General features: G+C 46.6%; 1 protein-coding gene and 1 long non-coding RNA gene across 6 annotated transcripts in view; both read left to right on the top strand.

Moving 5' to 3' along the window:
* The window catches only part of TBX5 (T-box transcription factor 5), a 44,106-nt gene extending 34,198 nt beyond the window's left edge, over positions 1–9,908 (top strand). For all 4 annotated transcript variants that reach the window (XM_057411360.1, XM_057411362.1, XM_057411358.1 and 1 more), the window contains exons 8-9: positions 321–547; positions 8,820–9,908. In XM_057411360.1, the coding sequence (XP_057267343.1) occupies positions 321–547; positions 8,820–9,403 (811 nt within the window). In that variant the 3' untranslated portion in view covers positions 9,404–9,908. The remainder of the gene's footprint in view (positions 1–320; positions 548–8,819) is intronic.
* Positions 9,909–15,388: 5,480 nt separating this feature from the next.
* Positions 15,389–25,062, top strand: part of LOC130600245 (uncharacterized) — a 28,125-nt gene continuing 18,451 nt past the window's right edge. For both annotated transcript variants that reach the window (XR_008972408.1, XR_008972407.1), the window contains exons 1-2: positions 15,389–15,466; positions 20,304–20,495. This is a non-coding gene — a long non-coding RNA (uncharacterized LOC130600245). The remainder of the gene's footprint in view (positions 15,467–20,303; positions 20,496–25,062) is intronic.

The following is a 25,062-nucleotide window of genomic DNA, read 5'->3' as shown; positions in this document are numbered from 1 at the left end:
GCTACTAAAATATGTAAATATAAATCTTGTGTATTTTGCTGTGACTGCATGTATCTGTTGTATGTAGAGATGTAAAAGGCAATTGTGGTGGAAGAGCCACAAATCTAAAGGGAAAGATACTGAAAGGAAAGTGAAATGGAAGAGTGCGGCATGGATGAAGTGTGACTGGGCTGCAGCCTCCTGGGAGGGATGTCTCTGCCTGAGAGTCTGAACAAACATCATGACGCTAATGTGCTGCCTTTCTTTATTAATCCATTTATTTATGATCTATTTACTAATTGACTTTCTGATATTTTGTTTGTTTGTTTCTTTGCTTTTAGTAAAGAGTACCCGGTTGTTCCCAGGAGCACAGTGAGACAAAAAGTGTCCTCGAATCACAGCCCCTTCAGTGGTGAGACCAGGGTCCTTTCTGCCTCCTCCAATCTGGGCTCCCAGTACCAGTGCGAGAATGGGGTGTCGAGCACCTCCCAGGACCTGCTCCCGCCTGCCAACCCCTACCCGATCTCCCAGGAGCACAGCCAGATCTACCACTGCACCAAGAGAAAAGGTCAGACCTTGGCTGCTCCCCAGTCGGTGCTTTCCTCTTCCTAACATGACTCTCAGCGTTGTTTTCTCATGTTTCCCATGGACAGCCCCAGCCTGCTTTATGGTGACACATGAGGATAAGCAAGGGATGAGGGCTGTGCAGGTCCCCCAGGCTGGGCTGGGAAACTCCTCTCATTGTAGCCTAAATCCCCATCTGTGCTGCTGGGCTGGGAGCTGGCTGTTTGGAGGGGTGGCAGTGCCTTTCCCCCACATTGAATCCACATTCAGTAAGATAGCTGGTGCCGGAGATAAAGATGACTTATCTGCCTCCATAGCCCCTCAGACAGGGTTAATCTCCAAGTGGAGATACCTTGACAGCTTGGCTTTTGCACAGTTTTCAACTGAGAGTCTCGCAGTTGGGAGACAGTTGTCTGTAGAAAGCAATTCCACTTAAATGCTCGGTCTAATGAACGGTGCATGGGATTGACAATCATGATATCCATGCTCGTTCCCCTCTGGTGTGACTGACCTGCTTTGACAGAGCTTGAGGGATTAAACTGTGAGGGCTTTACACTGACTGCTCAGCTCGTCCTGGCGTGAAGAGCCCCATGCTATCCATGGGATAATTGTTCTCATGTAGGAGCGAGCAGTTTGTGGTCTTTCCTTTCCTCTCCTAAAGTAATGCAAATGCTTAGATGCAAACACACTTGCAGGACTGAGATAGCAAAAGCCTTAGATCAAGCTGTACCCCAACCACTCAGAAGAATATAGGGAGTTTCCAAGGTTGAATGCAACCCCATGGGGTGGACAGGAGATGGCTACAGCCTATCCTAGTTCCCCTTTATCAGGATTTAGTCTACGTGGCACAGGAAAAGCTAGCAGGAGTCAACATGCACTGTGGCATTTGAATGCACCAAGAATTTCTCCAGCCTGGTAGCCTGTCCCCACAGCAGATCCCTTCCTGCTTCCCTGCACGGTCCTATCAGTCAGCCACATGTCATTATTTTTAGTAACATAACCCCTGGGGCACTGGGATGTGCAGTGTAGACACACGGGCTAAGGTAGTGGATGCTGGGAAGTGCTGGCAGATGAGGCAGGAGGGCAGTGGAAATCTCTCTCCCATCCTTGGTGAATCCCCTGGATGTTGTGACCTGTGTGTTGTGTACAAATATAAATGCAAAAAAATTGAGAAATCTTCATATTTTCCTGAGATTGAGCTAAACAGTGATGAATGGAGGCCTCGTTTTCTGACCCCCCCTCAGCTGACCAGGCAACCCGTGTGCTCCTATGGAATATAGCAAAGCTGTGGTTGGAAATGGTGATGCTAGACATCATCATTTTGTTTGGTGGGGAAAAAGATTTGCAGTGGCTTCCCAGTGTCCCCTAAGGTCAGAGATGGGGTAAGTAGCCCTTGCTGAGGAGCTCTGACACAACTGGGTTGCTGCAATGCCCCATTGTTGGTGATGAAAAGGCAGATCCCATTCACCCTTGGTGTCCCTCAGCCTGTGATCCATCCTTGGTGCTCCTTTGCCCTGGGATCTGAGTTTTCCCCGCTCCTCTTCCCCTCTGCAAAACCTAACCAAAACAAGCTGGCCCAAATGACAACAAACCCTTTGGACAATCTCTGACTGCTGCATGTCCCTGCACCGCAGAGCAATTCATCATTCCCCTCCACATTGTAACGTGATAAGGAATCAACAGAGGTTTCCTTCCAGTTTTGGGATTCCCACTAAGTGGTGTCTCCATGGGTGGTTTCCCTCAATCCCCCAATTATCTCACTTCCTCTTATTGTCACAAAAGAGACGACTATCTGCCCTGTAAGAAGCTCCCTGGCCCCTTTTTGGCCTGCGTGGCCCTTGCGAAAGTGCAGGAGAACTGGCAAAGGGATTCCTTGTCTGTATGGCCGATGGCCCCTCATTATCTCTCCAATGGCTTGAGTGGCACAAGCAGTTAAGGGCCTTTTATCAAAGCCGCCAAATGCTTTAATCAAAGAGAAGCAGTGTCCTGTCCGATACCACCGACTTCTTCCGTGAAGCTGGATGTCTCACTCTGCTTTCCTCCCTGTGCCTTTTTCCCCCCTTCCCATGCATCCAGCAAATCGAAAACAGCCACCCGGGCTTAAAGAAAAGAAACACAAAGTTAATGGGAAACAGAGAGCCAACGTAAGCTGCCAAGCAGCTCTTTGCAAAGTGAAATTAATTAAAAAAGGAGGAAAAAAGAGAAGTCACTAGAGATGAGAAATTCTGTGCAGATAAATCGGAACGTGATCCAACGTATCCTCTCAAACTCAGACTGAGCGTGGCACTTTCTTCTAGCATTGAGCAAGGGTCTTCATTGAACTTGGGGAAAATAACCTTGCCTATAATATTCTTCTTTTTCTTCCTTTTCCAACCTCTCCTTCCTAAGTGTAATATCAAGTTTTCCTTCAGAGTTCTCATGCTTTCCTACTTTTCTGCATAACTTTCACCAAGCGTCACCATCTAAGAAAAAGTGAAAGCAAGAGTACGTTCACTCCTAATGCACCTCTGTCTGTTTTCTGAACTGGAAGCTTTATTGATTGCATTGGATCATCAAGTCCCCAAACACTGACTCCTCTTCAGTCAGTTTAGGATTTATCTCAAATGGCTTATTTCCTTTTTGCAAGGCTGTAGGGATGGAGAAGTGCTTGCAGGGGCAGAGGGCAATTCAGCTGGATTTGAGACCAGCTGGTGTCTGTATCTGCTGTAGCAAATACCATTTCCAAGATAGTGTCTCAGATACGGCTCCTTCCAGCTTTGACATCTCATGATGTTTCTCTGTATCCTTTTCAATCAGCAGGTCAAGTCTTGGTTTCGGCTCAGTTAAGAATAGGTCTCTGTTCAAGTAACTTGAAGTCACCTTTTTCAGCTTCTACTTCCTTGGTGACCTAAGACAAAGCTTTAGCTCTGTGGTTGACAGTGTTGTTCTTAGCTGTCAAGTGAAGATGGATTCACTCTGGAGATCTGATATGGAGTTACATTAGGGGAGAGCAGCGGGGCTGCGAGGGGGTGTTATCTCTGAAGGCTCCTCTGTTTCAGGGAGGTGATGTTCTTCTGGGTTAGGAAGGCAGGAAGGACACAGCCCAGAGCTCTGAATCTGGCAATTCCTGCTGCCCAGGTGGGAGTGTGGGGTTGTAACATTGGGAATAACCCCAGCATGGTGCAATGGGGTAGCTGCTCCAGGGACCTTCTGAACATGATGGATCCTGGGGAATGGAGGTCCTCAAGGCAAGAATCATCCTGCATTGTATCCCAGCTCCACACTGAGATTTCTCATGACATTTCACAAGGTTGCTGGGTCTTGAGAGGATGGATTAACTCCAACCCTGGATCCTACCAGGGAGTGGTCTCAGTTCTTGATGTGGATTTTTAGGCTGCAACAAAGACCAGTTAGAGGTTTGCTTTTTTTCCTACTTGTTCTCCACCTCTCCCTCTCTCATTGTTGTGCTTGGAGAAGCCCAAAAGGACTTACCAGCAGGCAGCTTGCTTTTCTGTCTTTCATTTTAGCCCCACGTCCCAATTAAGGCATTGGGGCTTGTTTTCCCTTGTGTTATCCGCTCCCTCAGATTTCCTGTGAACTAAAAAGCCATCCCTTCAAACCTCTGCTCCCTCCCAGCCTTACACAATCTCAACCACTTGGCAGACTTCTGGGATGCTTGTGATGCTGAGCAGGAGGCGACTGGATCAGCCTCTCCCTGGGGAGGTTATAAAAGTTGTCATGTTGGCACTGTTCTTGAGGGAGAAGAGGGATGTGGCAGAACCCACCGGCTCCAACCAGTGAGGACCGTATCCTTCAGCCACCTAGCTTGGACATGACCATGGGGGAGAATGTATCTTTCATCTCCTTCCTGGTCTGATGAGGTTGGTGGAGATACAGCAATGCCTTTCCCCATTCTCCTCAAGAGCCCGCACTGTCAAGGTGGATAGACCTCTTTGTTGACTGTACTCATTTCTTCCTCATCCCACCCAGCTTTTGCTTCATTCAAAGAACCCGTAAGGCAAAAGTCAGGTATGGGATCTCTTTTTGGAGGACATGCTGCTTGTCCTGCTGATGTTAAGAGATGCAATGAGTTGGCCAAGGCTTGAGCTATGCTATAGCTGGAGGTGTTTGCTGCTTGGGTAGATGCAGTGGAACCCAGAGCAAGGTAGCTGCTGGGACACCAAGGATTGAAGAAGAGCCTGCCTGCATGGTGGGGAAATACCTGGGGACTGGTGTGCCCTCAGCTCTTGCTGTGCAGCCATGTTGCTTGTGGCACTCTAGTTTCAATGGCTTCATTTCAATGGCTTCATCCCATTCTCCCATCAGGAGGTGCCTCCTGTGCCTCTGCAGGCAGTGCTGGCAACTTACTGCCTCCCTGGAAGAGGTTCCAGCTTTTGGTGTTGGATTGTCTCTACCCCACAACCCATTCTGTTGTGTTTCCCTGCAATGTAATGCAGACATATCACAAACTGTGTGATTGCTGAAATAACCAGGGTGTCTTAGGTTTCATGTCTGATGATGTAAGACTCATTTGCCCTCTAGGGATGTTAATTTGGGTTGAATCTGCATTTTCCATGTCTTCTTTGACAGCCCTCGTCAGTTTTGCATGCTTGTATTGGCTATTCAGGCTCATGTTAGTTTCATACTAGAAACCAGACAAGATAAACCAACAATGTCAGTGATAATCACCCATTGTGTCTCCCTCACAAAGTGGGGATGAAACTACTGTCATGCACTGGAAGTGTGGGTGAACTTTAAAAACCAAACCAGTTTGGTTCCATTCTTCATTGTCTTCTGTCCCGGGGAGCTGATTGTCGTGAATTGGAAAGGGAGCTCTTTTGATTTACACCAGGGGAAGAGGTGGGCCCAGTGCACCCCCTAGTCCCAAGATTTTACATGTTTGCATTTCTTTTTGGATGGAATTGGGAAAATTCCATTTAAAAAGCCATTTGTGTGGTATTTACAACCCAGCTGGAAGTAGTAAATACCGGAAATCTTGGAACTGCTTATCCTTTCGCTCAAGCTCCTTCATTAGATAGATCATCAAATTCCTTGTGAGAGCGCCAGTTTCCACCCCATTCTGCAGGCTCCGTTTTCCTTGGATCCACTTTGGAGCAGCTTCTCCCAAGTGCTGGCAGCTCCTCCTGCTTGGCAGAACCTTTTGCTTTCTGAGGCTTGCGCAGTATCGAGGGACTGGTCACAAGAGCTGATTGCCACCCTTGGCTTTCAAGAATAGCAACAAAAGGAGAGGGTGGTGAGCATCCCCCAGAAGTGCCCAGCACCTCTGAGGGCTCAGTGGCGACAGGAAAAGGATAATGAAGTGCTATCAGTGAATCAACATCAGGAATCAAACCCAGAGCAGACCAGTTATCTCCTATGTCCTGCTCACATTGATGCCGAGGAGGCGAGAGGATCTTCAGGGGGAGGATTATGGCCTTGACACAGACTGTTCAGGCTCCAGAGCAGGTGGGAATGAATTTAAACAGCAGCCTTCAGCATTGTGAGAGAGCTCTGTTTGACTTGTCCTCCTTTTGCCACCCTCTTCCTTGCATATGTCCCCTTTCCACTCCCAGATCTGTTCCATATACCATAGGGAGGCACTTTGCCTGCTGTGTGCTGACTCTGGTCTCCTCTGCAAGGAGTGGTGGGACAATGTCAGATCAGACTTTGTATTTTCAGAGAGCTTGGACCAGCGTAAATGCATCTGCTGGCACCAGCTGAGCGTCTCTGGTCTGTATCATCCCATGCGATGATGGAGGTGGACTGTTCTCCTCCTTATCCAGCACTCTGAAGTTATGTAGATGGGAAATTCATCAGAAAGAGGGGCAAGAGGGCAGACAGAAGCTGTTAGGATAGACTGTAATCCTTCATTAGTGACTGTCACTTTGGAGATGGGTACGGTGTCCTTACACATTTTACAGCTTGGAGCTGATGATACCCTTTCCTGATGCAACATCAGTGGGGTTGGATCCAGAGAGGCCAACAAAGCCATCACAACAACTTATGGAAGACGAGAGAGCACCTACAGGGTTTCCACTGCAATTCGGGTTGGGTTTGGTTTTGTCCCTTCACCTGCAATGAATCCTGGAAGCGTATCCATAATGTTGTGGCTCTGGCTGGGCTGGGGCCGGCAGCGGGATGTCTGGGCTCAATGGAAAAATCAGCAACCTGAGGTTGTAAGTCAGGCGCAGTTTTACACAACCAAAAACCAGAGTTTGACCGCTTTGTGTTGTGTATTAAAAAAAAAAGAAATAAAATAAACAGTCAAACCCCAAGCCAATGATGTCTGATGCCAGCGGAGTAATGCGGTTTAATGCTGAAAACTTTATTAGCAGAACAATGCTTCGTTTTACAAGACATTGTTTTTCCACCCTAGTGTTCTTATTACTCAGTGGTGGGACAGGGATCCAAAACTTTGAGGCTGTCTGTAAAAGCATGGGCTCAGACTATTCTTCCAGATGTACCTCCTGTGATGGATAGACCCGTGTTCAGAAGGGAGCTTAGACCTGCTCTTCCAGCTTTCAGGGGATAACATCCTCTCCATCTCTCCTATATAAAATGACCCTGATGAAGGAGAGTGATACAATTCTGCACCTATCTGCTTGCTGTTCCAGCTGTTTTAAAGATATTACTGCATTGCTCACTTATCCCATCCTACTTTCTGTCCCAATTTAAGCGAAGGCAGAGGAGGGAGATAAGTTGATTATCGAGGCTCTGTGTTGCTGGGACAAAGGAGCCAGGTTTTGCTGTTGTCAGGAAGAAAGCATGAAATGGGACTGTGCTTTTCCAGCTCAATTTATGTCTATTACAAAGCCAAAGGACATCAAGGAGAAGGTCCCTATGGTGTGTACCTCGGTACCTGATGTTTTCTGGGGTGGTTGGGTCAAGAAGACTGCGGCAGCAGTTGCTCCAGCTGGGCTTGGCAGACACCTGAGAGGGAAAAATGGATTATTTTACAAGCAGAGTAGGTTCAGCTTCCAGGAGGAAGCACATGGCTGTATCTAGCAATAAGTATGTTGACAAGAAGCAAGAGGTGCTCACACTGCCCATCTGCATCTCCTAAAGGTGAGACATGAGCACTTGCCTCGGAGCAGCCCAGCACCCATGTACGTGTGGTTTTGCAAGTGTTTCTTAGGAGAAGGATGCTTCCAGTCTTTTTTGTAGAGCTGGTTTGGGGTTTTTTTTTCTTCCCTTTGTATTTTCAGGGTGGAAAAAAATTGCAGCTCAAAACATGTTGGTTGAGAAAATGCAGAAAGGGTCGTTTCATGTGGCTGTCTTTCAGTTTCCCCCCCATGGAAAGGGTGCAGCCAGTAGGGCTCCAAGTGAAGCGGGACGGATGTGTTTCTGCCTGCGCCAGAAATCTTGTCCTTGAAGCAGCAGCAAAGTTAATCTGGGTCGGAAGAAGCTCCCCTCTGCCTCACTGTCCTTAAAATCTCTTGGTGAAATGCTTGCCCTTGGGAACTTTGCCATCCATTCCAGCAAAGCTGGATTTCATTTGATGACCCTGCGAATGAATAAATAAGGGCATATTCATTTATTCATTTTGCTTCACCCTAGAGATTTCACCTAAATTGTTTATCTCCTTCCCTCTTTTGGCCCTCGATGCTGCAGGAAACAAAGGGCTCGGCAAGCTGTGCCTTGTTGCTTCTAGCTGTGAAATTTACTTTTCTTTGCTGTTACACTTGGCTCCCTGCATGGGATTTGTGTGCCCAGCCCTCCTTGGCACAGCTTAAGAATGGGGCTGTAAAACTCCAAATCTGATTGTCTCAACTGTGCCATCGCTGGTGCTCTCCCAGGGGGGATTTTTATTGTGATCTCTATTCCTCTCTCATTTATTGTGAAAATAATAATTGAAAAGGCTTTTAGTTAGCAACATCCGCTCTGAGCATCTCAGTTGGGAGTGGGGACCTCGGTTAGGTGCACTGTGTCCACAGGCGGATGTTGTACCTCTGGTCAAAGTGCTGCAGCAGAAGGGAGACGAAAGAGCTCAGGGGGGTGTACAAGGTATCATCAAGCAAGCTAAGCCTCGGGATCCCTCCAGTATCTTATTGCCTTGATTTTCCTCCCAGAGCTCCTAGTTAATCCCTTCCCCACTCAGTGCAAGACTTGATTTCAGCAGGATTGATTCAGGTGGATTCCAAAGAAGGGATCTGTATTTACACAGCCATAATTGAAAGACATGTTTGGATCAGCTCTGAGCAGGCTGTGTCCTTGGTAAAATGAGGACTGTGGAGAGGGAGGCTCAGCTGAGGGCATCGTATTGTTGTTCGCTACCAGGAGTTTTTATCTCCCAACAGATGAGGAATGTTCCACCACCGAGCATCCCTACAAGAAGCCCTACATGGAAACTTCTCCAGCAGATGAGGATCCTTTCTACAGGTCCAGTTACCCCCAGCAGCAGGGACTGAACACTTCATACAGGACTGAATCAGCCCAGCGCCAAGCATGTATGTATGCCAGCTCCGCTCCCCCCACGGACCCCGTACCCAGCTTGGAGGACATCAGCTGTAACACGTGGCCCAGCGTGCCATCCTACAGCAGTTGCACAGTGTCTGCCATGCAGCCCATGGACAGGTTACCCTACCAACATTTCTCTGCCCACTTCACCTCGGGGCCACTGATGCCCCGGCTCAGCAGCGTGGCCAACCATACCTCCCCCCAAATAGGAGATACCCATAGCATGTTTCAGCACCAAACCTCTGTTTCTCACCAACCCATCGTGCGGCAGTGCGGACCTCAAACTGGCATCCAGTCCCCCCCCAGCAGCTTACAGCCCGCAGAGTTCCTGTATTCCCATGGCGTGCCTCGAACCCTTTCTCCCCACCAATACCACTCGGTGCATGGTGTGGGAATGGTGCCAGAGTGGAGCGAGAACAGCTAACAAGGGGGTCAGGAAAGTGCAAGAGCATTAACCATGGAAAAAAAGCAAACAAGAAAAGGAAAATGGGAAAAGGAAAAAGAAAACAACCCCCAAAACCCTGTTGATAATAAAAAGGAGAGTATTTTGCAAGACTCCTTTAACTGAATGTTCACCGATAGCACTCGAGAGGGACGGACACTGATTGAAGCCACAGATGAAACAGCCATTTCGGTGTGACTTACCCCCCTCCTCCATCCCTTTTTCTTTCGTTTCAAAGGAAAACCCAACAGGTTGGCACACGTCCCCCCCTGCCACCATCCCCACCCAGTTTGTGTTGCTGCCACCGCCAGCTCTGTGCCCCTATCCCCTTCCCTGCCCTCCTGCTCTTTTTGTTCTCCAAGGGACACCAAACTCCTGCTGCCTTTCTCAACACGATCAGAATGCTTGAACGAAAACAACTAGGATGTTACTTTTATTTTGTGGTGTTGATGTTGACAATGTTATATAATAAATAATAATATATATATTTTTTCTTTCAATTTTCTCAAAAAAAAAAAAAAGGAGGAAAAAAAAAAAACAAAACACCATCCCTTTTTAACCAAGGGTGGATTTTGGAGTGGTGTTTCTTTATTCTTTTTCTGTTTTTTAAAATCAGTATTATCGTTGTTACTTTTTGACAGGAAAAGGTATTATAAACCCACAAATAAACAAAGCAGGTACCTACCTCGCCCAGGCGTTGTACCACGAGTGGGAACCCTCCCCGCGGGTTGCTGTGTTTCCTTATGAATGCCTCAAACACATCTCTGCAGGAACCAGCCCCGTAAACTCATCTCCTTTCCCACTTGTGTGTAATGCTCTCTCTCTTCTTTCCTTCCTTCCCATCTCCTGGTCTCTCCCGGTCCATCAGCCGCCTCTGATGGAGAAACATCCACGGCTTGTCTCCTGCTGGATTTTACCAGCATGTGGAAAGCAAGGCTCTGAGCCAGCTGCAACGATGGGAAAGGGGAGGGAGAGGATGCAGGCAGCGAAGGGAAGAAGTTTGCTCATGAAAATGCTGATGATGCTTGTTTGCAATCCCGGACTTTCATTTTATGGTGTGTTCTTTTCCTTCCTCTCCTAAAGAAAACGCGATACTGGTCTGGGTATGTGAAGTGAATTATTCAGTAAATGTGTTTAAAAAGGAGCAGAAAACAGTCATGAAGTGCTGGGAGTGGGGGAGGCAAGAAGAGAAGCAACAGCAAATGTGTGTAAGTAAACATGTCTACTGCAGAGTGTTTCAGGTGTAAGAATTCCTGGTGCTATTTATTTATACATGGGAGCTCGAAGAACTCGGTCTGTCACAACACAGCTGATTCAAAGGGGTTACAGTTCTGATTGAAATGGAAGTTTGCTTTCTTCTCTTTCTCTTTTTTCCTCTCCAAGCTGTGCACACTCTATATGATTTACATATATTTTTAATTAAAAGTAATTCTAATGAACAGAAGAGGTATATCCATGTGTCAGCAACTGAGAACGCGGGTGGGAACATGTGGGAACGCCGCTATGTGCAGGGGAGGGATTGTAGACAGGTATCCAAAGCCATGTAGCTAAGGAGAAAGCAATGGTCCCTACCTAGCTGTGCTTTCATACTCTTGTGTGCCAATTTGTGTCTAATAAATACCAAATGCACTCAACAGCGAGGGACCTGCCCACGTAGTTTTAATTTCTTTATGTTTTGAGGTGGTCTTTTTTAGTTCTTTTTGCTTGATACCCATACATTTGATTTCTTATCTGTTTATGATGTACTGCAGGAGGTGCAGCATCCCAGCTGTCAAGCAGTGATGGGTTGAACTTGAGCCTGCTGTGTCTAGGGGTGGGTGTTTGTCCACTACAGAACTGCCTGGGTACCCCAGGTCCTTCCCACCTGACTCACCCCAAGGGATATGCTCTCCTTGGGGTTACTTTCCCATCAAGGCAGACTTAGAAGCAACCATAGGAATCCAGGTGGGTGGCATCAGGAAGCCCTTGTGGAGGCTGAGCTACCTCTCATTCCCATACAGGGGTTGTTGGGGGATGCCTGGCCCTGGGGAAGTGTAAGGCTGTGTCACAGCCTTGACAAAGGAGGGGAGGATGCTGGATGCTACATGGATTGGAAACAAGATGGGAAAGTCATCTTCAGAGAAATAAAGAGATTGCATCCAGCCAAAAGGTCTCCTTGGTGAGCCATGGCCGCCCTAAGAAGTGGAGGGTGGGAATGAGCTGAGGAGGTGTCCCCAGCCTGTCCCCCCAGCAGCAGCCCATCTGGCTGTGGCAGCAGCACTGCAGTGCGTGGCTTTGCACCACCTTCAAAGGTGATGCTCCCACCTTGCTGTCCTGTGGCAGGCAGGACCTGGGAGATGATGTCTGCTGGGAATATCCCAGTGCTGGCTACAGCACAGCTTTCATCACTCAGCTGTCTCTGATTTTACTGTCTTCTGCTTGCAACAACTGGGTTTAATAAATGTTGGGTTAGACAGAGTCAATATGATGCTGTGCTACCCTAGGAGCTCACTCTGGGTATCGGCTACGTTTGCCAGCAGAAGGAGACATAGACATCTTGCAACCCTTCTGCGGGCATGGCTGGGACCTCAAGTTATACCCTGAGCTGTTTGTCTTCATGGAGACACCGCCAGGGAATTACTCAAGCATTGCATTGCTCAGTAAATCACATGCTGTCTCTCCCGAATATGCAGCTGGCCAAGATGAATGAATGAGTAAATTGCATTTGGAGTTAAGGAATAAAAATGACACTGTATTGAGCTGTCAATTGCATTGTACTTCCCAGGCCCTGTTATCCCAGTGCTGATCATGTAATCATCTTATCACTATATGGTCATTTACATATAATTAAATGGCCAATGGTTACTCTGGAAGTAAAGAGGTCTTACCAGAAATGTGTGTCATGCATCTTAAAGGGTATTAAGGAAACTAAATTCACATGTTTAATCACTGCTCAAGCTTTGGAAGGCCTCAAGTTTTCAACTTAACTGATTTCCTCACATAATTCTTTTGTCTCTTCAGGGAAATGCTGAGGCTCTTTGGTGGAGCTTGTGATGCCCTGATGGGCTCTGATGGCTGGGTTTTGGCTGCTGAAAAGCCAGGTAGAACCCCATGGCATGTGGAGCCATGATGGCATAAGGAGCAAGGAGGCCATCAGTGGCAGGAGGATGGACCTGTCATTAGCAAAATCTGGGATGCAGGAAAAGATGGATGGGAAGATGTTATATAGCCTTCTCCTCGGAGAGTTTGTTACTGGCTACTGCTTCAGTATGACATTCCTGGTCTTTAGTCTTGATGGAGCCCAGTTGTACCATATAAGCACAGCCTGCTCTTTCAATTAGATGAGCAGGACTGTGAGGAATCAGATAGGATGTGAAAGAAAAAGTGACTTGTTCAAAGGCCCATGGTAAATCCCAGCCTAGATGTGAACATGCCTGGCCTATGTTGAACCTTGAGAAACAGCTTGTACTTGTTCCTAGCTGGTGCAAAACAATACTGGGAGCTGTTAAGCAGGGTGTTCTCTCCCTTTGGTTGTGATTTTCTGTTACAAACAGGCTGAAGTGATTTTCTTTATTCTTACTGACTTTATTCTTACTTCTTATTCTTACTTCTTTATTCTTGACTTTATTCTTCTTTCCTTTATTCTTACTTCCTTTATTCTTACTGATTTATTCCTTAACAGAGTATGATAACGATGATGATGATAATTAAAAGAAACAAAAAAGTAGGGAAAAACAGGTAGGAATTACTGTAATTGAAAGAACTGGACAAAAGAGGTTACAAAATCCACCCTATTCAGAGCTAAATTCATCCATAAGAGGTCTCGAAACCTGAGGAAGACCATCCAAGCATGGTAAAAGGAATGGAGCATGGCCACTTCTTGCCTCCAAGTCCCAGGAGCCATAAAACAATCCTCAGCACTGCCTGGTGGCTTCCCATGAGCACAACTGAGGGTGCTGAGAATGGGCTGGACCTGGAATGCTCTGTTGTGGGCCTGGGGAGAGGGATGGTGGAAGCAGACAGTAGAGCTCTACTTGTTGGGAAGTGAACCATGTCCCTGGGTGAGGAGGGAGCTGGGCTCCAAAGGGAATGCTGCAAAGCCAGTGGAGGAGGAGGGCTGCTGTGGCAGGTGAAGGCAGAAGACCTCTGTACCTCAAACCTCTCCCTTTTGGTGAGGAGCCTTGGAGCAAGCTTGCTGCTCCGGTAGCAAGTAGCCATGAAACATCCCCAGGCAGAAGAAAAACAGGGCATTATGGCTGAACTGCAATAAATAAGTGCAGGCTGCGCAGTTCCTTCAGGAGGAGAAGGAGAGAAAGAAACCCAAGCTCTGCTAAAAACATCTCTTGAAGAGTGAACGCCAGTTCCCAGGCTGTGGTCACAGCATTGTTTTCTCAGCTGCCTTCCTGGGCTAAAATACTCCCTGCATTACCAGGACTCGTACCTGAGGAGGCTGCAGATGCCCTGAGCAGGCTCACAGAGAGCTCTTTGTCCCTATCAGCTCACCTCCACATTTCAAGTTTCAACAGCAAAGATGCTGGGTCTTTTTGGGGAGGTGTCTTTTCCCCACTGAGATCAGACCTGTGTTGGCGATGTTTGTCCTAGAGACAAGGATGCTCAAGAGGGGCAAAGTCACCCATCGCCTGCTCAGTGCTGCTCCAGGCTATGCTCCATCCCTAGAACTGCCTTTGTGCCCTGAGGGCTGAGGGAATAAAGCATCCCAAAGCCTCAGGATTCTTGCTCATAAATCCAGCCCACAATATCATAGATTTTACGGTGCTGCCAACTCTGGCAATTTTATGATGGGTCTCATGTGATTTGGAAAAGTGGTTTTGGGGTTTTTCTTTAACCTCCCCCCCCAAAGTTTCCAGTTCCTGGAGTCCTGTGATTATACGAGACTCTCAAGGGATTCTGAGTTCCCCCATTACCCCCCCCCCCCCCTGTTTTTAGTTCTTCATTGGGTTTTAGGCTCTATAATAAAGTTGGAAGGTTTGCTGGAGAGGAAAGTCAGACAGAGACAAGCAATGACTTGTCTGGAGGTGGGTCTAGAACTCGTCACCAGACAAAAAAAACCCACCTTGTTTTTTGAGTTCTCTCTGGAAAAGTGAACACTTTTGCTGTGTTTTTTTGAGTAATAAAATTGTCAATGCTTGAAGTGAATGGAAAAGGTTCAGAAAGTGCCTCGAATAAATTCCCACCCTCAAAAAGTAGAAATATTTTGTTTATGTTTAGGAGATTTTGCTCTTTTGAAATTTCAAGGGAAATTTGTCAACCTGCAGCAGCCGTTTCCGAGTGAAATACTGATGTGTTTCACTTGGAACACATCACACCCGGCGGCTCCGATGTCTTCTGCTTCCTTTGGCTGGATGAAACAAATGCTACAGCCTCAGCGGATGGGTCTGACTGTGCTTTGCTGTGGCTTTTGAAGGCTTTACCCTGCACATGGGAGTATACTCAGAGAAGTCATAAATGCTCCATCCCTGGCAGTGTTGAGGGCCAGGTTGGACAGAGCCTTGGGTGACATGGTCTAGTGTGAGGCATCCCTGCCCGTGGCAAGAGGGTTGGGACTGGATGATCTTAAGGTCCTTTCCAACCCAAACCATTCTATGATTCTATGATTCAGCTACTGTAAAGTACAGTTAAAAGTCAACAAACGTCTGCCATGGTTCTTCCATGAGGTAAATAAAGGCATTTCAATGCACCTACTGTCAGTCAGAAGGGCTGATGGTGGGACAATGATGCTTGTTTGAGCGCCCTGGCAGCCCCTCTCCTGGGAATGCCTGGGCAATGCCCATTGGGAATTTCATTGCCATTGTTTTTTCACTGCCATTGTTGGTCTTTCATTGCCACTGAAAGACTTGTGGAGTTTGCAGCTGCCCTGAGTTAGGCGGCAGCAGCTGGATACACTCTCCAAGGCTTCTCACCAGCATCATTTCCACCTGGATGAGCACTCCCACCACAGAGAGAAGACAGTGATTGGGCTTTGTTGTGGAGGTTTTGTATCGGCGGTTCTCAGTGATGCTGTAAGTTCAGTGTTGATGCTGCTGTTGGGAGCACAGTTAAGCACAAGTATGTAAAAACTGGGGATGTGATGAGAGGATGGAAAATGGTCCCTATGAATGGGTTTCTATGTAACCTGTGTGGTGCTCTCAGGGGAATGTACTGTGCTACAAGGCAGGAGGGGTTTGCTCTCTACTTAAGACCTCACAAATGACTTGTAATATGCTCCAAGGTAAAACATGTTGCTTGGATTATGAACAGAAAGTACAGCCCTAAATTATAGGGGACAGAAACCTGCTGTAAGGCATAGTGAGCCCTTTAATAGCAAGGGACTGCGGGCTCCAGTAGGACATCTATAAATGCTGGTGTTGAGATGTTTCTGTTGCATAAAGCCAAACAAATGTACTATAATTTTTATCATCGTGATGATAATAATCTACTGCTGCTCTTCCTCTATTTTATGTGATCTGGCACGTGGAGATCTCCTGTGTGTCTGTATCACTGCAGGGCTTTGTGCTGTTGGGGTATCCTTATCGCTAGCTCTAGGGATCCCAAAGTCATCAGTATTTCACTTCAGCTTTTGCTTAGCCTTGGGCTGTAATGAACCAGAATTTTGGGGTTTGCTCTTGGGATTTTAGGGAAACATTCTCATTAGAAGGGATTGAGGTGGTCACGATGGAGCATTATTTCCCCCTTTGCTGCCCTTGCTGTCTGGACATCCAAGACATCCTTTATGATCACACCCTTGGACCTGCTGCTTCGGTTCTGCTCATCCAGTTTAGGGTGCAGCTGCTCTTTGCTGCAAGGCTGCATGGTTGACTCATGTTCAACTTGTTGCTCACCAAAACACCCAGGTCCTTTGCTACAAAGCTGCTTTCTAGCCCCCGCCTGTTGGATGGATGGGATTATCCATGCCAGAGGCAGGGCTTTGCCTTTGAGCTTGGTGAGGTTCCTGCTTTCCCACTTCTCCAGCTTGTTGGGGTCTGTTTGAGTAGCATCTCTTCCTTCCAGTGTACTGGCTGCTCCCTCAGTTTGGTATCATCTGTGAACTTGGTGAGCTTGTGCTCTGTCCCATCACCCCGGTCTTTAATATAAGAAGGTATTCGGAAGCATTGGTGCCAGTAGTGACCCTTGAGCGATGCTGCTTGTAGCCAACAAACATCTGGATGTTTTGCTGTGGGTGGTCACTCTTTGCATCTGATGGTCCAGCCAATTTTCCACCCCCCTTGTTGTCTACTCGTCCAGTCCAAACCTCACCAATTTGGACTTGGAGGACACTATAGGTGACTGTCAAAGGCAGTTGCAGGTCCTGATCTTCATCAGAAACTTAGGCTGGGGGGTTGTCCCCCAATATTTTCTCTCTCAAGATCACTGTAAACCTGAGGACATCTGCATGCACCTTCTTCATCTGAGCTTTTAATTGGAAACACTGCAGCCCACTAAAACACAGGGTGGTTTTTGTGGAGCATGTATCTGGGGAAAGCAAGTCTAGCTGAAGCCTGGTTGAAAAGCTGAGTTAGGATGATGTATTTGCTGCTGTTCGAGTAGTGTTGGCTATTCTGCCTGAGCTTGACGTTCAGTGCTCCTAGGCAGGGAAGGAGAGGGAATTCCAGACTCTGCGAGCTTTTAATTGAAGGCAGAGGGTCAGTGGAGCACGGATGGTCCAGGATGCTGTAAGCAGTCTGGAGCTGGTCAGTGAGTTATGGGTGCGTGTGCCTGGACAGGCACTTTAACAGCCTCATTGAGTGACAGGCACCAGTATTGCTATTGGGTCAATGCCAGTCAAGGTGGTGATGACGAGCCCAGCTTGGCAGTGACTGCAGCACTTGCCTACATGGGGAGCAAGTAATGAGGTTCTGTTTTGGTTCATGTCCAAGTGTCCTACACTGAGGCTATGCAGTGAGGGAAGGAGGCAGCACTGCATAGCCAGGGCCGTGGGCCACAGATGAGGCTGCTGGGTGACATTCCAAGCCTCCAAAACCACTTTGCAAAGGAAATTATAACCACTGTTGGATCAGCATGGATAACTACTCTTTTTGGGTGCATTGAGCCAGCACCAAAATGCTGCTTAGGCTTAAAGGACATAATTTGCTTAGCTTACTAAGAAATAATCAGGAACTGTAGTGATAAGACAAGAGGTGATGGGTTTAATCTGAAACAGGGTAAGTTCAAGTTAGACCTAAGGAAGAAGTTCTTTACTGTGAGGGTGGTGAGATGCTGGCACAGGTTGCCCAAAGAAGTGGTAAATGCTCCTTCCCTGGCAGTGTTCAAGGCCAGGTTGGACAGAGCCTTTGGAGACATGGTCTAGTGTGAGGCGTCCCTGCCGATGGCATGGGGTTGGAACTAGATGATCTTAAGCTCCTTTCCAACCCAAACCAGTCTGTTATTCTAATTGTACTTTTCCCTCTGTAAACAAATCACCTGAAACAATAAAGTGTATTTCTATGTAAAGTGTCTCCTAGGATAGGAAGCATCAAAGCTGTTATGCTTTGCCATAGAACATTGCCTTTGGGATGGGAGGTGCGGTAGGTCTTATGGTGGTTATTGAATCCTTTTGTAAGGACAACTTGATGTAGCTATTTGTAGAAAAAAGACAATTCTCACCTCAAGCCACCCCAACATCCCAAAATGTCACTCAGCTCTGATCAGTATTTAAAAGAATAACAAAACATGGCAATGTCAGCACTAGGAACCAAAAGGGCCACCTCATTCCTAGCTGTGCTATAGCATTAAAACCCCATCAATCCAAAGAAAGCCTGAAGTATTTCCTTAATGTCTGTCTTTCAGACACTGTGGTTCAGTCCATGCCAATATTTGAAGACTCTTGCCTGTAAGGAAGTGAGCTCTTGGTCTGAACAGGATTACCTCCATATCTCAGGGTATTGCTGATCCTTATATGGGATTATTTTCAATGTTGGCTTGCCTGGGTTCTGCTCGTATTTACACAGCTGTTAATAAAGTACAGGAAAGCTGTGTGTGAGATCTCATCTGATCATGGCAGCTTTTAGGACAACTTTAACAACTTGATCACTTACTGATGGATGGGGCAGGAACATCCTGGTTCGTTAGCTGAGTCCATCTGCGGCTCTGTCTCCTATTCCTGGTTGGCAGACGGCTGCTGCTCTTTCCAGGAGGATCGATTTCCAAGAGCAAGAGAGGCAGCCCTGTGTATGAGAGGTGCGGCTAGCTGAGGTGGAGCTGCAGCTATATATAACCTCTATTAAGGCTTAATCTGAAGCCAAATCTGGAGGCTTTGTGAGCCAGGAGAAGTTTAACAGGTACTATTTAAAAAGTGAATGAGCTTGAAAATCTCTTCAAGCCCAGTGTCTTCATACTGAGGACCCTCTACAATATTCAACCTGAAATCTTTAATTCTTTAGGTGCTTGGATTTCACTTATGAAGGTGAAAAATCCCCAGGAGTCAGCTGCAGTGATTTGGTTAGGCTAATTTCTTTAGAAGATTAAGCTGCAATGTACTCTTAGGCCCAGCTAGCCCCTAGCCAAAAGGCTTTATCCATCACTCTTGCCTGCAGTGGGGCTGCTATTGGGATTCTAGTAGGAGGATTCCTGTAGACAGGTTACATATGTTCCCATGCAGGGCTGGATAAAAGGTTTTGTGGGTTTGGTTTTATTTTGAGTTGGAGCCATCCTGATGAAGTTCAATGTAGTGGAAAAGCATTAATTGAATCCTGTGCTGTTGGGTGCCTGCCCTCCTGCAGGACAGATGGGTGGGATAACGAGGGGATGAGTTATTTGTGCATTAATGGTAATAGAAAGCGCAGACTTGGCTTGTGCAACTCATTGCCTGGACCAGTTGGGATTCAATCAAGGACATGATGCTTGCCTGGAGAAAAGGGATTAAATGATAGGATAAAAAGAGTAAAGTGTCAAACCCAGGAAACCTCTCCCCCCCATTCCCTTTGCTTGGGAAAAGACAAGCAAACACTGCTTTATCCTCACACTTAGGAGTGATGCCAGCAGTGCCAGAGGGAGATGCTCTCTTGTATCCCAACCTTTCCAAAGTGCTTAATGTGGCAGGAAAGCAGCTTCTTGGTGACACAACCCTGAGCTGCTCTCTGCTCCCATTGCTCATACCAGTGCTGAAGGGCCTCTTTATCAGTGTCATTGATGACCATGACCTTTCCGTTCAGTCTGTGCTAGAGTTCATGATGCTCTTCCATGCTGGGGAGGAATCGGGCTGGGAGACCTGGCCATGCTTCCTTCCCATCCGCATCCTGCCTTTAGGTGGGATGAAAAACTCTTCAGGCTACCTGCCTCCATTTCTTGAAGCGAAGGAGATGAGGGGAAATGGAGGAAAACCCCTTACATTGCTGTGATTTTTGAGACATAAAAGCTTTTCTTTGAGAGCAAATCCAGTTTGGCTTTTTTTTTTTCTCTCCCTCCTCATGGCATTAGGGCTCAAGAAATTCCTTGGAAAATAATTTGTCAAGGCCCTGACTGATCAAAGACATATATAAAAGGACCCTTTTTTTGAAAGGGGAAAAAATCCCCCTCCGAGCTCAGAATGAATTGGCAATTCATTTACCAACTGTCAGATAAAGTAGCTCAATCCCTATCACGTCTTTAGCTGGAGCTGTGGCCAGAAGGAAGCAATTCTCGGCCCACTGTGCGTACATGTTTGGAGTATGTTAGTGATTAGAGTATTCCTGCCTGGGGGATGCAGAAAGATATGACTCAGATTCGCAAAAGAGCCATAAATCTCCCTCCTTTTATTCAAAATGTGTGTTTTATAGCCATTTCCTGGCCAATTTCTGCCTCGAATAAATATGTAACATATCTGTGTGTGTATAGTTTTGTAGGTCCAAGAGCTGGGCTCCCTCTCAGGAGTGAGCTATCTGCTCAGGAAAGGTTTGAACATGGTTCTCTGCTGTTCTTTCATTCCCAGAAAAATCCCTCATTGAGCCATAACTGGATGAATGGGGTCCTTGTGGCACCTGCTTCTGTTCTTCATCTGTGGTGGGGTGACCTGGAAAGGGACTGTATGGGAGATAGGATCCAAAGGACCCCAAAAGGTTATCCAGGCCCCAAGGCAGGATCAGCTAGACTGAAAACTGGAATTCTTGGTCCAAAGGATCAGGTAGGATTTTGGTAATCCTTGCTATGAGCCAGGCCTCCCACAGCATTGGATTTGGATGTCAACAGCAAGTGAAGCTCGAAAGCTCCGTAGGTGCTCTGCTAACATCTCATGACTACTGGGGTGATGCTCACCCAGGAGCTGGGATTGCTGCAGTGTTGGAGCCTCTGCAGCTGAAACCATGTCTAGTTCCCAATTTATAAGTGACAATATACCTCCACCCCATGGTACCTGTGGGACTGCCTTTCCCCATCTCAAGAGGAGCAGCATCCATGCAACTCTCCCTCCCATTGTTATCCTCACACCCCACATCCTTCCAACCATCTTGGTGTCTCCCAGCGTACTGCTCACACACCCTCTTTTTCACCCCTGTTTCCCAAATATCATCTCTGGATGATACAGAAAGGACAATGTAGAGGTGAAGGCAACGGTGGCAGGAGATGGACAGCAGTGCAGGAAAACATAAAGGCAGGGCTATTTGTTTTTAGGTTACCATCATAGGCTGCACAAGTAGAAATCATGCCCCATATATTTTCATATTAATCTTTGGACTCTTTAATTTGATGGGTAATTCTTCATTGAAGTAGTGAAGATGCTCACCAAGAAAAGGCTGAATCATGTTTTCTTCTCCATGTTTAGCCAGATGATAACTTGCAGGAAAAGCAACAGGAACAACACTGGTCTCAGAGAATAATATCACAAAGCTTTCTGTTGGTGTCCTGCTCTTCCAAGTCATGCAGAAGCCTGATTACCCTCAGTAAAACAACAGGAAAACCCATCCTCTTTGCAAGGAAAGCAGTAAATTTGGGGGTCTGGCATCGCTGATGCTTTATTTTTAGCTCTTCCTTTTAATCCTTTAAGCTCATAGTTCCTTTGTTTCCTTTTCCCCTAAACCAAGAGCTGCAATCACTTGGCCCTGATTCAAAGTCTCAAAGCCAAAGGCAAACCTCCCAGATCCCATGCCAGGGAAGTCTGGTAGGGGCCTAAGGTTTATCTCATAGGAGGCTTGATCTGAAAGCTCCTGAAGCTGGTGGGAATCTTACCACCAACCCAGAGGAGCTTTTTTTACCATGCCCTTAAGCCCACCCTGCCTATCTGAGTGAGTTGTTCTAAACTAACGTGTTCTTGTAAGAAATGGTGTCAAAAAGTTTCCTAAGCTTTGATTGAAGGCTAGAATTGATCTCACGTACACAATGTGATGCCTTGAATAAACCAAGACAGACATAGCAGATTAATGACTGGGGATGATGACAATGTCATTTACTGGAGGGAACAAGATGATCTTAAAGTCCTTTCCAGCCCTAACTATTCTATCTGTATGTACTTTTGCTTTGGATGCTCTTCAGGGCACAGGCACTGTCAGGCTGCTCTTTACTGCTTCTCAGTGATTTCTTTTGGATGAACATGGGCTTCTCATTGCAGGTTTAGACCCTTCCATGAATCCTACCCAAAACATGAATATCCCTGCGACTCCCAAATGCTGGGAGATGTTTATTCCCCTGAATGACTTACCTCTTGACCATTGCTACTACCCCTGCATCAGGCACTACTGCTATTGGTGTCATTTATTAGCAGAAGACATCACTTCTGGGTACCTCCCACGGGCTGGGGTTAGTAATTCTGTGCCTGGGGGGGCAGTTTGACTTCAAATCAAGAAGCAGCAGGTCTGAAACCCTCCAGGCAAGTGTCTCTTAGCAATGGCTGCAGCTTTAAGCTTGGTTTCCCTGCTCCTCTCCCTCCCCTCCCTGTGGTATCTCCATTTAGGCCCACTCATGTAAACATTTATAAGCACATGATGGTTTTAACAGTGATTCATCCTATTAAAGTCCAAGTGGCTACTCACAGGATGGTTTCCAGAACTAGGCAATAGATATAAAAAGGACCATGACTTTTCTGTGCTATCTCAAGTGGCTAACACTTTAGACACCACAGGCTCAGTTTTAGAGGAGCTGGTCTCCTTTGGCTATATATTAAAGCTGCTCAGAAACAGAGGTGGGTTATTTTCCACCCCTTTTTCTAGACAATTCTTTGTGCTCAAACATCCCAAATAGGTTCAGATTGTTGTGGCAGCACAAGGATTTCAGGCAGCTCCAGTGATGGTTCAGAGCAGGGGGTTCAGAAACGGTCCTGGGAGGAGAAGAGTGGGATGCAGCTTTCTATGCACAGCAAGTTTTTGTTGGTGGGGGTGTGAATCAAGTTGGGAAATACCAACTTTTCCTTTTTTTTGACCCAAAACAGAGGACTTCAGGGCAGCAATAGAGAGAGACCATTTTGAAAATCTTTTCCCCCTCAGCTTGTGATACTTACTGTGCTTTCCCAGCCCAAAAGGGCTCTGCAGGAACATGATGGTGCCAGCTCAGCACAGGCATTTGGGAAGCCACTCGCGTGCCTATCGGAAGCTCCTGGCTCTGTGTGGGGACCACGTGTGCTGCCCTGGAGAAGGCACTTAGCTCTCCGGGCTGCATTCAAGCACTTCAAATGCCACTGTGAAGTGGCCTGTGCACCCAGAGCAGCTCCGTGGCCCCTGGTCTGGGAGCCCCTTTTCAGGCTGGGAGAGGAAGGTTAAACACCTAAACATCAGTGTGCTGCTGCAGACACACCGATGGTGATGTGCTTACATGGTGCTGTCATGCAGCACTTCCCACCACTGCAAGGGTTCACCGGGAGCCTGATGGGATGTAGGGAAAAGCCAGGGAGGATGGAGAATCATGGAATAGGAGGACCTTAAGATCATCCAGTTCCACCTCCCTGCCAATGGCAGGGACACCTCACACTGGACCATATTACCCAAAGCTCTGTCCAACCTGGACTTGAACACTGCCAGGGATGGAGCATTTATCACTTCTTTGGGTACCCTGTTCCAGCACCTCACCACCCTCATAGTAAAGAACTTCTTCGTTATATCTAACCTGAACTTCCCCTCTTTCAGTTTAAACCCATCACCCCTTGTCCTATCACTACAGTCCCTGATGAAGAATCCCTCTCCAGCATCCTTGTAGGCCCCTTTCTATACTGGAAGCTCCTGTTTGTGGAAGATTATCAAAGCTATCTCAGGAATGGGTTGGGTTTGGGGTTTCTTCACACCACCTTGTGCATTTAGGCTGAGAAACCACTTCCCAGAGGGATTTCAGGGGATGGCTGTGTGGTCTTTTCAAGCAGACATGACCTTTGCTGCCCATGCCCTCAGCTGCCTGGACGCCAGCCAGCTCCACACTGGAAGGCATGTAGCTTTGTCAGTGCGGTGCTAAGCATGAGCTATTACCCAAAATAGGAATTAAAAATGCATTCAGTGCTTTTAGAAGTGAGTTTTAAACCGAAAAGTAGGAGGGGTTTGCTAGCAAACAGTGTTTTTCATGTGAGAGTTAGATAAAAACACCCCCCAAAAGTTGTCCAAAACGAAAGCTATGGTAAAATGAATCTTTTTCACTACAAAATGATTCAATGCAGGGAAATGTTTCACTCTTTTGTAATGATTTATCAACTCTCTTCAAATAGAGCAGGCAATTCCAGTTAAAAACTTATTCTATTAAAAACTTATTCTCTTGAGAAATTACATTTTCTCTTCAGAAAATGTTTCAAGGGAATTTCTTTGGGTACCAGGAAAGGGCTCCTGGAGAAATGTAACTTCATGCTGTGGTGATAGGGAAAAGGAATAGAGAATGCTGATTTTATGTATTTTACATCCAAAATGTAATGGTTTAGATACATTTTATGTATTATATATAATATATTGACATAGATTTTTTATATATTATGTATGTAATATATAATATATAAATATATTTATACATAATGTTATATATATATATAATTTATATGTTTATATATATAGGTTTTACACCTATATGGTATATAGTCTATCAAATATATTTACCTGTTTGATTGATGGACAACCAGACACTGAGGTAGGGATGCTAACGTAGTATCTTTGTGGGATACAACCTCATGAGACATTCAAGGAAGATCTCCATGCACCATTGAGACTTGTGCATAAAGGAAAGCGGTAGCAGGGTGTCAATGTGGAGAACACACAAAAGTCAAAGCCCCTGAGCATGGTCAGGCAGGTGGTTTAGGAAGAAAGAATGAGAATCAAGAGTTGCCAGGGAAAGCCTGGAGATGATGGTGGTAAGGTTGGGTGAGGGAACACCTGGGGAAGATTGATGAGGAGCTGGCCAATGCTTGTGTGTGATTTACGAGGCGTGGTCCTGGCTGTAGCAGGAGTTCTTTGGAGATATTGCTGCTATGGTGCAGGACAAAGAACTCCTGGATGCAATGTAGTTACTGGATTGTCAAACATCACTTGATAAGGTTCCACAAGTGAGATTATTAGCTTAGTGAGGGAGAAACAGAATATGAAGTCAAATAAGCTGTGGGGCAGAAACTGTAGTTCTCTTTATGCATCCAATTCAATGTGTATGTATATGGATGTATCTATGTGTATCTCTCCATCTGTCTGCCTGTCCATCTACCTATTTACTCAGCCAACATCAGTCATTCATGATACTCCCTCCTGGCAGCTGGGAGCAATTCAGTGGGGTGGAGGGATGGCTTCTTCAGCTGGGAGAAGGTT

The sequence above is a fragment of the Pezoporus wallicus genome, unplaced genomic scaffold (assembly GCF_028554395.1).
Source record: "Pezoporus wallicus isolate ANWC-B61680 ecotype Strahan unplaced genomic scaffold, APGP_CSIRO_Pwel_v1 contig_6401, whole genome shotgun sequence".
In the NCBI taxonomy this organism is placed as follows: domain Eukaryota; kingdom Metazoa; phylum Chordata; class Aves; order Psittaciformes; family Psittacidae; genus Pezoporus; species Pezoporus wallicus.
Note: the sequence above shows the minus strand (reverse complement) of the source record. Positions and strands in the feature narration are given on the sequence as shown.